Source organism: Misgurnus anguillicaudatus, chromosome 19 (assembly GCF_027580225.2).
Source record: "Misgurnus anguillicaudatus chromosome 19, ASM2758022v2, whole genome shotgun sequence".
In the NCBI taxonomy this organism is placed as follows: Eukaryota; Metazoa; Chordata; class Actinopteri; order Cypriniformes; family Cobitidae; genus Misgurnus; species Misgurnus anguillicaudatus.
In genome coordinates, this window is record NC_073355.2 from 22,463,169 (window position 1) to 22,476,321 (window position 13,153).

The 13,153-nt window shown below is 38.4% G+C and overlaps 2 protein-coding genes across 5 annotated transcripts in view; one reads left to right on the top strand and one right to left on the bottom strand.

Moving 5' to 3' along the window:
* Positions 1 to 3,379, top strand: part of csnk1da (casein kinase 1, delta a) — a 28,154-nt gene extending 24,775 nt beyond the window's left edge. For all 4 annotated transcript variants that reach the window (XM_073857157.1, XM_073857158.1, XM_073857155.1 and 1 more), the window contains one exon: positions 1,401 to 3,379. Coding sequence is in view for 2 of the 4 variants with exons in the window: in XM_073857155.1 (XP_073713256.1) it covers positions 1,401 to 1,451 (51 nt within the window). In the remaining 2 variants the exon portion in view is untranslated. The remainder of the gene's footprint in view (positions 1 to 1,400) is intronic.
* Positions 3,380 to 4,990: 1,611 nt separating this feature from the next.
* On the bottom strand, positions 4,991 to 10,745 carry slc16a3a (solute carrier family 16 member 3a). Its single transcript, XM_055192937.2, has 5 exons — positions 10,394 to 10,745; positions 8,281 to 8,521; positions 8,008 to 8,151; positions 7,142 to 7,918; positions 4,991 to 7,031 (listed from the first exon to the last, which is right to left on the bottom strand). The coding sequence occupies exons 2-5, from the start codon at positions 8,501 to 8,503 to the stop codon at positions 6,706 to 6,708; spliced, it is 1,470 nt and encodes a 489-aa protein (XP_055048912.2). The 5' UTR covers positions 8,504 to 8,521; positions 10,394 to 10,745; the 3' UTR covers positions 4,991 to 6,705.
* Positions 10,746 to 13,153: the final 2,408 nt, after the last annotated feature.

Below are 13,153 nucleotides of genomic sequence, written 5' to 3' on the forward strand. Positions count from 1 at the left end.
AATCAACCCAAGACCAAGAAAAAAAATCACTTCTGTAGCTCTAAAAAGTAATAACTTTATTTAATTTATACAATAATGACGGCGTTATTATTCATTTGAATTGATTTCTCTAACTAATGCTCATTTTAGACCTTACTTAATGTGCAACTTTGTTCTTTTTATAAGTGTTTGTAATTTCTTAATTTATTAGATTTTTCCCACCCCTTTTTTTGCTGTCCGAAAAATGATCCGATCTGTGCCTTAAAAACCGTAATGTGATCCGAACCGTGAGTTTTGTGATCCGTCACACCCCTATCACACAGTTATACTGAGATGAGTTGTGGAAACAAAGGAACCATGGCCGCCCAGGTTGCTATGTTCACGCAGTAGCATATAGTTAACTTTTAAAATACGTTTTGTGTTTAGGTCATATATTGACACACTCCTGTTTGGATTGAAGGGAGTATACAGACAAAATGTATCTTTAAAGTCACAATGAAACTGAAGTAGCGATTGTCTTATTTTTCCCCCTGTGACACATATCGAGTGAAACGAAATGAAAATATAAAGGTAGGGCTTGACTTGAGTTCCTTTATTGAGAATTGATTGGATTGTTTCACGTTGGGTCATGTTGCTATTTGGTAATCGCTCCAATCTTTTCCCGGGCCACGCCCACCTGCCATACCCCAGTGACCAGAAGTAACGAGATCGTTTCGAGGAGGGGAGGAGATTTGCGGGTTTGATTAAAGATTATAAGGGCACATGATTTTTTTTAAGATAATGAAGCTCACAGACAAGTCATTTGTAAAAAAAATACCACAATATTAAAAAAAATAAGTTTTTAATTTCAATTTCATTGTGACTTTGACAATAAATACAGAGAGGGAAATTTATTATTGATTTACTATCTTTGCGTTTATATGGTTTTTAGCAGAGATGTTTATGTGGTTATAACCTGTCTGTACAAACAATTGATCTGCACCTGTTGTCTATGCAGGACAGTTTGAGAGTAGTTAAGATGTGCTTATAAGAAAGTTGTGTAAAAGGTTCCTCTAAGCCAGTGGTTCTCAAACTTTTTGAAGGTGCCCCCCTTGTGTATGCTGCATCCCTTTGTGGCACGCTAAAGAAAATTAATGACATAGAACTATCTCGGACTTAAATTTGAATAAAAAAGCATACATTATAGATAGTAAAATAAGGCTAATAACCAACAGCACTATTTTATAAGTTTAATTACACAAATTGAATGGTAAATTAATGTATATTATAAAATGTCATAAAATTTGGGCTCCCCTGGCACCATCGCGTGCCCCCCAGTTTGAGAACCACTGCTCTAATTGGTGACATTTTCAATTTGGAGAGCGTTGCATTGTGACAATCTATTATAAACTAATATGCCTGGCTCTCTCGCCCCACTATAGGGTCTTTCTCGTGTCACCCCCAGTGGCCTGCAGTCTGCTGTACCTCGATGAGACCCTACACACACACCTAAAGAGCAGACCAACGACGGCCCTGATCTGCACTAGGACTTTTCCAGCAGCCTCTTACCATGTGAAACCAACCTCAGAAAATCAAATCTACAGAGATCTACAATTCTGCAAATCTTCCTCTCAATGCAATTAAAAAAACTCGAGTCACACAAACTCAAAAGATGGATGTTTTGTTGTTGTTTTGGTACACGCCACACAAACATTTCTAGGCACGTAAATTGTGCTGGGTAACATCGCTTTCTGCCAGAAGATCACTGGTGAGATGGGAGGGGTGGAGTAGGGTGGGGTGTCCATCGCTGCCTTTGCCCCTCTGACACTCCAGGAGGAAAGGGCCGTCCTCCTGCCATCCAGGGGCCTCTTCACAAGCAGAGCGTCTTGGCTTAAGCCTCGTACATTTGCTCTGATACCCTCACTTGTTGCAAAAAATTACTTTTAACAGCTTGGAATGCAGCTGTACTGATAGCCATTGACATTTTGCTTAACATAAATATTTTTTGTCTTTTACGTACAACAGAATTTGCTCAAATTGATTTCACTTCGGCTTCATTCTTTTGCAGGTGATTCTTTTCCCTCTCTTATTTTAGTTTAACCACGTTTAAAATAACACGCAGAAATGTTTGCAAGCCTGTTAGTTTGTGTGGCAGGATAAAGGCAGTGTCTTTTTTACGTTTCGTTTTCGTTTATTGTGTGAAAAACCAGCAAATATAAATTTGTCAATGACAAGACGTTGTAACCGCAAAGCATCTCTCATTTTTAGATTAGATTATTTTTTTAGTTTCATTTGCAACCTGGCCCTTATCAATTCTAATCAAATTGCTCATTGATTTTATTGCATTCCCTTGTTTTTTTTTGAAAGCTGTGAAATGCCTGTATTGTAGAGATGTTGATGTTAATAATGTTGCTGTTCGTTTCATTTTACCCTCAAATTAAGGTTAGTGCTTTTACAAAAAAAAAATGCAGGCATGTATGTGCTTAAAACTATTGGAGTCCACCTTTGCTAAAAGACGTTTATAGTAGGTTAATAATAATAATTTAAGATAAAGGGCTCCGTCTTTCTGACTGGAGGGGTGTACACGATAAAAATCTTGTTTTAAATTGAGAGTTTTGGGCATATGTTGAGACAGACTGGTGTGTTTTTGTTGTTGTTGTTTTCTTTTAATGATTATAGTAAGTGCATATGGATGTCTCAAGCCCAGCTTGTCTCATTGAAAATACACCAGCCAACGTTTAAGCCATGTCTGTTTTTCTTTGCGACTGACACTTTTGAGATGAGTTTTCTTTTTCAACTTTTTTTTAAGTACTGCTTTTCCCTTATTTCAAAAGTGTGGTTCTTTGACTTACTGGTGCTATAAGTCACTGAGGAGGATTTGGAGGGCATCCCGCCCGTCCATATCATTCAGCATCATAGAGTGTAGGCTTTTTTCCGTAGTCATGGGGTGGGCGGGGGGTTCTAGTGGTGAAATTCTTGAATTCTGTTGTCATGTAAATAGGATGTTTCTAGTGATGGCAAAGTACCATTTTCATAGTCACTGTCTGTGTGTATTGTGAGTATGGGGAAAGGCTAGTGCTTAGAGAGGTGAGAGGGGCTGGGTTCTGTTCTAGATTTGATAAGTTAGTATTTTTTCTCTCCACTGGTGATCTCACAGGAACAGCCGCTTCAGTACTGGTGTTGTTTAAACGTAGGCACAACTACACTTTGGGATTGAGCTGTTCTGGATTTCCCTTTCATTTTCTGGCTCATTCTACACATGACTGCTTGGCCAGTCCTTCTGCGTCACACAAGCATCACACTGTGCTGTATCAGGTGAAATTACAAAAATCCTCCTTCACTGGAAGATTGTTTCCTCATTTGTATTGCCACTGTATTTGTGTATTTTAAAATGTGTAAATAAATTAATAAGTACTTGTAAGCTTGTGTCATGTTTTCTTTACAAAAATTTATACAGGGTATGCATGTGACGTTACCTTCGGCGAAAGTGACTGTGGTCATAGTCTCGCGTAGCCAGACCTTCATACTTCAGCCAACAGTTTGTGGGCGTGGCGTCTGAGGCTGAGACTACTGTGGTCATGACTTTGGTTACGCCCACTGAGTGGCATAGAGACAGAGCGCAGTTATACTAATTTGCCGCCTCCCTGTCATTTCTGGCTTATAACAAAAACAGAATAATGCCTAAAAGCTGCTGTGTGACAAGATGTACAGCTAACAAAAAAAAAAACAGAAATAAGTTTTTATAAGCTGTCTAACCGTAAAACCCAGCCTTTAAGGAGAAAAAAGTGGATCACGACTACGTTTCCCTCTAGTGGGCGCAGTTCTACTAATAGTAGTACTATGAAAAGTTGCCTGTTTCCACTTTTGTGTCTTTAAACGCTCGTTTTTTGGGAGTAGACCGATTATAAAAACTTATTTCTGGGTTTTTTGGCTTGTTAGCTGTACACCCTATCACACAGCAGCTTTTAGGCATTATTCTTTTTTGTTATAAGCCAGAAATGAGAAGGAGGGAGCCTCTCGATGGATTGTTTTCCCCCGGTGGGCGTGGTTTGCCGGTTATGACGCGTTGCGCTCTGTCAGAGCGGCAGAGTTTGTGTACAGGGTGAAATCAGCGAAAACACGGTGAAAACGCGCCTAAATCATAAAAAAAACTATTGTGCGATAGACTGTACTTACAGATTTTAACAAGATTTCGGAGCTATCGTTTTACAGACTGCAAACACCGAAAGGAGATGTAAATGAATCTTTCATTCCAACGTCCACAGACCACAGGTGGGTTGACAAGTTGCTAGTGTCATTATCAAGCAAATGTTTTACTTTACACTTAAAAGTATTTTTTTCAATTTTATGCGTGTTTTTCTTTGGAAAACATACATTCCAAAGCATATTATCATAATTCTGACTATTATTACATTTCATAAATACAAGTTTTTGTTTTACATTGAATATTTAGGTACATTAACGTACTTTTACTGAAGTAAAAGTGCACAATTTGAATGTAATTAGTTATTAAATAAATGTTAATATGCAATATAAAAGAATACACAGTATGATTCTATGCTTAGAATGTAGTGATGTAAATTTTTTCCCAATACAAGCACCCTAATAAAGCACAATTGCTTGGAAAATGTAACTAATGTATCAAAGTATTGTCCACCTCTGCTATCAAGTGCAACTAAATTCTATTTAAGCTGCTAATAGTCAGTTTTACTGGCATTTTCAAAGCAGCTGTGATAACCAGCCATTTTGTTGAATGATTGACACTCAACAAGGCGTGGTCACGTGGAAAAGTGACGTCCATGCATATACACTCAAGTTTATTCATGCAGTTCATCTATCGACAGGTTGGTGTAGCTATTGGACACTTAAAAAGTTTAGGGGCGTTTATTGCATTTCTTTAATTTAAAATAATGTACTTGAGCACAGATATACACAGAAATACAGTGTGTTTATAATTTAGTGTTGTATTATAATAATAGCCCATGTTATGAAAGTAAAAGTTGTATGTGAAATAATATATGGGATAAAAAAATTGTGTTTTCAACATTTATTAAGCACATTTGGTGTTTTCAGCAGATATAGGAGGTCTTAGGTTATTATGAAAACTGAAACTATAAGTAAAATGTACAAATGCCAAATTAAAAACAGGCATGAACTAGAAATGAACAAAAATACATTTTCACAGTTTATATAGTTTAAGCTGCTATATCTGCTTGTCATATTAACGAAATGCCTTATACAAAATACAAATCTTTAAGGTGGCATATAGTTTTGTCTAGGAAACTGCTTAATCCTAGTATAAAATCAGAACAATGCCACTGGACAGTCCTGTCAGACCTCATTCCCTTTACAACAAGATGATGAAATAAACTGCATGCAAGTTTGTCATTTAGGCTCTTCATCTCCGTTTTAATGTACTCAAATGCAATACATTGAATTTGCTTTAAAAATATTGCTTAAGGATAATTTATATAAATATGTAGTCATAAATGCAGAGATGCCTGCTCTCTCTCACCAAACGCTATTAGAAAATCAGCATAGCAGTAAAAAGTTAAAATCCTGTAGAGGTTGAGAAATGTACCAACAGATTGGCAGAAATTAAATTTACAGTACAAATAATATTGACCCGTTTTTATACTATCACATTCCACTTTAAGAAACTGGAACCTTGACCTATTTCTGTCCTGATGAATTATTTATTTCCGAATGTCTTTCCAGCATTTTTGGCTATATTCAGTGTGTGAACTGCACACAAATTGTTAAAGGACAATCCCCACCGGTTTCACAGACAAGGTCTAAACTAAAACACGCGTTTGAGCTGTCTCAACTGAAAATAACTCGCAGATCTTAAAATATGCCAGTGCCAATGTTTCGTCTCAAGATACACACCAGTAACATATTTTTATGCATTTTTATAAAAAATGTATCTTATTAATTAAACTAAAGCTTAGTCCTGGCTTTAGCTAAGCCTTGTCTGTTAAACCGGGCCCCAGTGTTTTTGGACTGTGGGAATAAACCCACGCTAACGCTGGGAGAACATGCAATCTCCATACAGAAAGGCCTCTCTTGTGAACCTTAAGACATATTAGTATACAATATAAATAAGTTTAAAGTTTGGCAGTGGGTAGCAGGTGCCAATGTACAGTAACGCTCAATCAGAAACCCTATATGATCTGGAAGCAATGTAATATTGATCTTATTGCAGGAAACCACGACATTATGTACTAAACCGTAATAAACACACAAAAACAAAGTATGTCACATTTTGCTTGTGCTCTGAACATGTAATGATCTATAAATAAGAACCCTTTTAAAGTGCATGTAGCACCTTACATTAGTACCTAAATTGAGGTTGCATATTGTTTGAACAGTAAAAGTCGCCTGATATCTAGTATCAGAGTTGAGCAGGACCTGACTTTCACTTCCTGTGACACCAAGTCATTTATTGAAGCCTGATCGGCAATAATGTTCATGTGCACTTTGTTAAATTCAGTGGAAATCTGCTTTGTGCATTATGAGTACTTTTGTCTCTAAAGTGCATAAAGATGATGTCCTGTCTAAATCTCTATTTAGTGCGGTACAAAATGTAATAATATGAACGGCATGAGTACATTGTAGGTCTGTAATATTAATTTTATATTAATCTGCACACCCATTAGGGACATCACCACTACTTAAAGGCATACGATAATACTGCTATGCTTTGCAACATCTTCCTAATCAATAACGGTCAAAAGTCTTCGTCCGTTATGGGTCAGTTTCTGTACTACAGGCAACGTTCGGCTCATTTTTGTCTTTGAGGAACGTTTCCACCTCTGTTGGATCCACATTTTCAGGTGTCAAATCACTTAAATCTATTTGCTTGGAGTTTCCATTGGCATTGTGTGGCTCCTCTGTGGACTGATTCTTCACCTCGACCTCTCCAGACTCTGCTGCAGCTTCTGATGCTTCTTCCTTCTTCATCTTTATGCACAGAAAGTTACATATGGCCAGTACTACCGCAGAAATCACAACTTCAATCCCGGCGATTAAGAACACGTACATGTAATTCTTAGTGTAGTCCAAGAGACGCCCTTGTAAAGTGAGACAAATCCATTTTAATGGCTTTAAAGGATTCACAATAAAATATTCTATCAATGCTGCTATATTTAAATTTTTATTATAAATTATTTATGACACTTACCAGCAGAGGGAGGTCCAACCAGAACAGCAATGGCTTCGACGAGGAGAACTAAACCAATGGCGCTCGAGAACTTCGCTGTGCCCACAACAGCCATAAGAACCTCAAACTGCAAGGCACCCACCATGCCGTAAGAGATGCCGAAGAAGACGCAGAAGACCACCAGAGAGTTGTAGTCTTTAGACATGGACCCCACCAAATCTGTGACGCCGTTGAATAATAGAGCGAAACTGAAGAGATATACACAGCGTGGACGGACCCACTTGAGTCCTGCAATGATGCCACACGTGGGCCGTGCAAAAATGTCAATGAAACCCAGAATGGTAAGCAGGAGGGAAGATTTTGTGTCCTCGTATCCGAGCTCTTTGGCGTAGCTCACCACAAACACCGGAGGCACGAACAAGCCAAGCACCATGATGGAGGCAGCCACGGTGTAAATGACAAATCCGCGATCTCTGAAAACACTAAAGTCCAGCAACTTTGATTTTGGTTTGATTTTTTTGTCTGTGTTTTCAATCTCAAGAGTCTCTGTCTTCTTTGGTGCGACCAGAGGCCTCATTAAAGCCCCGCAGGCACAACAGTTCAGCAGAATCCCCCCCAGGATAAGGAAGCCCCCTCTCCAGCCATATTTATACTGAAGGACCTGGCCCAGAGGGGAGAGACAGCACAAGGCCACTGGGCTCCCGGCTGCTGCCAGGCCATTAGCAAGCGGTCGCTTCTCGCTGAAATATCGATTTAGCATAATGAGTGATGGCTGGAAGTTCAGAGCCAAACCGAGACCTGAAATTAGAAAGGCAGCGTATAACTATTTATAAAGAAGACATCTCCCTCTTATAAAGAAGACATCTCTTAATAAATGAGAAAATTACCTGTTATGACTCCTGTACACAAGTAAATGTGCATGATGTTTGTGGCAAACGATGCCAAAATCATTCCCAGTGATGCAAAGAGACCACCCACCAACATCACTGGTCGACACCCAAATCGATTTACTAGGATACTGCATAAAGGCCCTGCAAACAATAATAAATATGATTAATACTACACTTTATACTGTTATTTTATTTATTAGTCTTATTATAAGCTTAGTTAACACATCCTGACACTTTTGTAGTTAAGTCATGTGATTTTGGAGAACATACCAGTCCCATACAGCATAGCCAGAAGGATGGAGGAGATCAATGCTGTATCACTGTAGCCCACACCAAACTCTATAATAAGCTCTTTAAAGAAAACACTAACTGCCTTTGGAAAGGCATAGGAGAAACCTGTGATAACAAAGCATCCAAAGAGCACAGCCCAACCCCAGCCACCGTCTGGGGCTTTTACTCCACTGTTGCCCTCATCCAATGCCACTCCACCCATGATGCTCGCCTCGGTTCTCTGTGAAAACACCAGACACATTAAATATTCTCAGTTTTCCCACAGGATACTAAAGTATGTCATAGTATTATACTATATTGTATACCGTAGAATGCTATAGTACTGTATACTGTTACTATAGTAAGGTTTAAAAACACTTTTGTAGCTAGGAATTTTATTTTAGTCAGTGGCCGTTTCTCAATGTCAAGGATACTTCCTTGGCAGGACTAGTCCTTACAAGTCACTTCCTTCAGAGGCTAGGCAAGGCTCCTCTTAAGCATACGGAGAACACGTAAATGGAACAGGCTAGCAAGTACACATCATTGCGTGGATGAAAGGTGTGCTTTCGGCGCTGCGCGCATAGGATTGTGGGTGATTTAGCGCACGATGGATACACATATGCATCCTTTCCTGTATATGGGATATTTCTCGAACTAAGGACTCAGTCCTGAAATTCCGAGGATCCTCGACATTGGAACAGTCCTTCGACGGACGTCAATGACGTAGCGTCCTCGAAATTCTGGTTTCCAAAGATCCTTCCTTGACATTGAGAAACGGCTCGTATATACTAAAGCAGGGGTTTTCAAACTGGGGTCCAGGGACCCAGAAGGTGTTCCCAGAAAAATGAAAAGGGGACGTATCACAAATTTTTATTAAATGTGCTATAATTGGGTCCCCAGTGTTTCTATCAACCTAGAAAATGTGAAAAAGATCAACCCAGTAACTTAGTTTTGGTAAACCATTCTCTGCAAGCATGTGAAAAAATAGGTAATTGAAATTTGGCTCCACTTTTAATGTCAGAAGTGGACAATAACACCCATTAATCTGCACTACCCAATCACAGCACTGAATTTAGTGCAGAGATCAGCTCATTTGCATTTTGACGGACACACCCAAAAACGGCATATTTTTGCTCACACCTACAAACTGGCAATCTTAACTTGCTATAAAAATGATCTATATGGTATTTTAAGCTAAATCTTCACATACGTACTTTGGGGACACCAAATATTTATTTTCTTTAAAAATTTCTTTTTTAAAGTCTACGTGTAGCCAATTATTTAAGTTTGTAAACAATTTGCGCTTTTTGTAATATCACAATTATTATTTATCTAATCTAACACAGCTGAAATGTTTCTTAATACATATGGATATATATTTTAGGAAAGTGGTCCATCGCTGAGGGTGCCCTCCTATCAAAAGTTGAAAACCCCTGTAAGTTATATTTTCACCCTTCACTAGTGATAGCTTGTGTGGTGTCTAATATCATATTAACTGTTTGTCGTTTAAAATACAACTTAACTAACTTCCTTCACCTGTCATCACCTGCGTCAGATAACGTTACCAAATGTCCTTCCGCATCGCATGCGAATGTCACGTCTGAACAGATGCTCAATATCCGTACTTTACGCGTTTCGGTGATTATAATACACATAAGTCTCTGCTCTGATGGTCCATGACTTCTTAATACGATTTATCTAGCATCGCGTTTTCCTAGTTATAAGTGTTAGCTGCTGTTTACAATGTCAAAGTGTTTCGTCATTTTTAGGCAGGGCCGAGTACCTGTGGTGCTGTAATGGATGCGGGACGGGCACGTGCGCAGTTTTGATCAGTCTAAGCTTGTTTAAGTTCATAAATAGGCACTAGGCTAGATCATTTATTTTGCCTGACATCTATATAGCCTTTTGAAATGAAATGTTGCTTTATGTGTGGTAAATTAGGCTAACAACGCGAAAACAGTTCGTTTTTACTTAAAATAAATTAACCAATAAAACATGTAATCGACTCTTAAAACTATTGGTCTTTTTTCGAAAAGCCAATTAACATATTCTGGCATTAAACATCACTCATCTGGATATTAATTAGAACTTGTTCATTGTAAATGGTACTTACTAAGAAAAGCGATGCTCTCCAACCTTAAAATGTCAGTTATTTCCAGCGGAACACGGCTCTAGCAGCACGTATGACATTATAGACGTAACTGAGAAGCGGGTGTCTGTGGGCTGGGTCCTAAAGTCTGCTGCTCGCATCATACTGTGATGCTGTTGACACAGGACGAACCCCATTTGCGCACTTTAAAGGCTTTGCGAAAGGCGGATGTGCACCAACAGTCGTACCAAACAACAAAAATTACGCCGTTTATAATAGTTGTTTCATTCGTCAAGTGTAGCCTATTTCACAGGAACACATTATGAGTCTTGCGCTGCTTCCTCAAGAGATCACACACACATCAAGGGCACTGCCCTTCGAAGTGAGCAGGGCTGTTTACTTCCGATTGGGATTCGCCCACTGAGTTTACCTAAGCGTGTGTCTGACGTAAGCATCTTTCTGTCACTATATAAAAATAACCTGGAGCTTACACCTTTAATAGTATCACCTGAACTAAAGACATGAACTAAATGCTTTCTAAGTCTAGTCTAGTCCAAGTCTGCTAGTTTTCACACTATTAAAAATACTTAAAATAAAAAATATATGCTTATGAATTATGTAGCATATTAAATGCCTTGTAAAAGTAAGTGGGGGCTTAAGCAATCCTTTTTATTTTACATTTTTTATGATTTGAACATACACATTGGCTATGAAAGTTTAATTTTCAATATTAGAAGAAAGGAGCAGGTGAATTCTGTACATTTCTGTGGCTTTTTGTTCTCTAATTGTTTGTGTGGAAATTTGAGGGACACGCTTGATACTTCTACTTAACAGTGTGATATTATTCTCTAATTTTTTATGTCAGAAAACGGGGCACACAACCAGTTTGAAAAATAAGAGGGACACCCGTAATAATGGTTGCAATGCCCCTTTTGGAAAGGGTGTTTATAATGGCAATAAAGATTTCAGGGCATTTTGTTCTGAGCTGTTGTGGCACGATCTAGACTGAAATTAGGCTGCAGGGCCTCAGGGGATTGATCACTTCTGTTTTATGGCACAGTCATTAAATCACAAACACAGTCACTGCTCTATGGGTGCCAAATAAATGTAGGTCATGTGTTTTGTTTAATTCATGCAATGGCTGTCAGGATTGAAGAACTGTTCATTTCCATATGTTCTTGATTTAAGAAAGTAAATACAATGTCTGCAAGTGTATGAGAAATAGAACAGATTAAAAAATAGGCATTATGGAAGTAAAACTGCTCTTGAATATCTTAGGCTTGACCAAATAAGATAGCAGAAACTAGGTGCAAGTTTAATAGATGTTATTAGTTATCTTAGGTTTTTTCAGTACTCAATTTCTATGTGAAAAGCTCAGATGCAAATGGGTCTAACACGTTTTCTGGTAAGTTAAAAATTAGGTTTTTCAGGCTCTTATGTTTAGGTTTAGTAATTTCACTTTAATTTCAATGAAAAGGTTAGACAGTGGTAATTGAAATGCCTTATTTTCACAAATGTCACTTTAGTCATTTCATTGGTATTTAAATTTGACACTTCACTGCAAAACCCTTTACATGCAAAATGCTCCACTTCCAAACGAAGCAGTATTTCTGAATGGCTCTGTTCTCTTGCTGTGTCACCAGCAAGTTTTTTCCTATTGTGCTTTTCGTTAACACAGTCGGTGGAGAGCAACTGCGACTGACTGCAGAATCCGCCAAGCCAGCCTAGCCATCGTGAGAGTTTTTTGGCACACAAATTGGACATAAAGCTGCGTTCACATTAAACTTTGAGCATGCGGGTATTTGTCGGACATTGCTTTGAGGAATGGGCGGGGAGCAGCTCATTAATATGATCTTTGGTTTTGTCCATTTGTGCTTTTCAGTAGAGAGAAAGGTCATGCAGTGACACACCGGTTTTGTACTGGTCACAACCATAGACTGTAAAAATATGGATGTAGTGTCTGTGATTTCACCCATAGGTTTGTGAAGAGCTTTTTTGAAGCCAATAGTTGGCGAAGCCTGCCGTCGCCAGAACTTTAAGGCTTAATTTAATTTTAATGGATGAGTTCCAAAAACAATTCACCCCCTCACAGTTGTCATGAAGGGAAAATTTAGCAATATAGATCAAAATCACTTTTTGTACCAGGCTGTAAACATTATTTTAACATGGGGGTCTATGGGAATTAACTCCCTTTTGGAGCCAACCTCTATCGGGCAGTCAATGAATTGCAGTTTAAAGGAATATTCCATTTTCTTAAAAGAAAAATCCAGATAATTTACTCACCACCATGTCATCCAAAATGTTGATGTCTTTCTTTGTTCAGTCCAGAAGAAATTATGTTTTTTGAGGAAAACATTGCAGAATTTTTCTCATTTTAATGGACTTTAATAGAGCCCAACATTTAATACTTAACTCAACACTTTTGAGTGTTTTTTTCAACGGAGTTTCAAAGGACTATAAACAATTCCAAACGAGGCATAAGGGTCTTGTCTAGCGAAACGATTGTCATTTTTGACAGGAGAGATAAAAAATATATACTTTTGAACCACAACTTTTCGTCTAGGTCCGGTCCAGCGCGACCTAACGTAAATGCGTAGTGACGTAGGGAGGTTACGTGTTAAAAATATAAAACGCACATTTGCGGACCATTTTAAACAATAAACTGACACAAAGACAGTAATTAGTATCAGTTGACATACAACAACGTAGGAACGGTCCTCTTTGAAGACGCTTGTAAACACTGGGGTGGAGTTTCGCGTTCGTCCTCTGTGACCTCTTGACGTC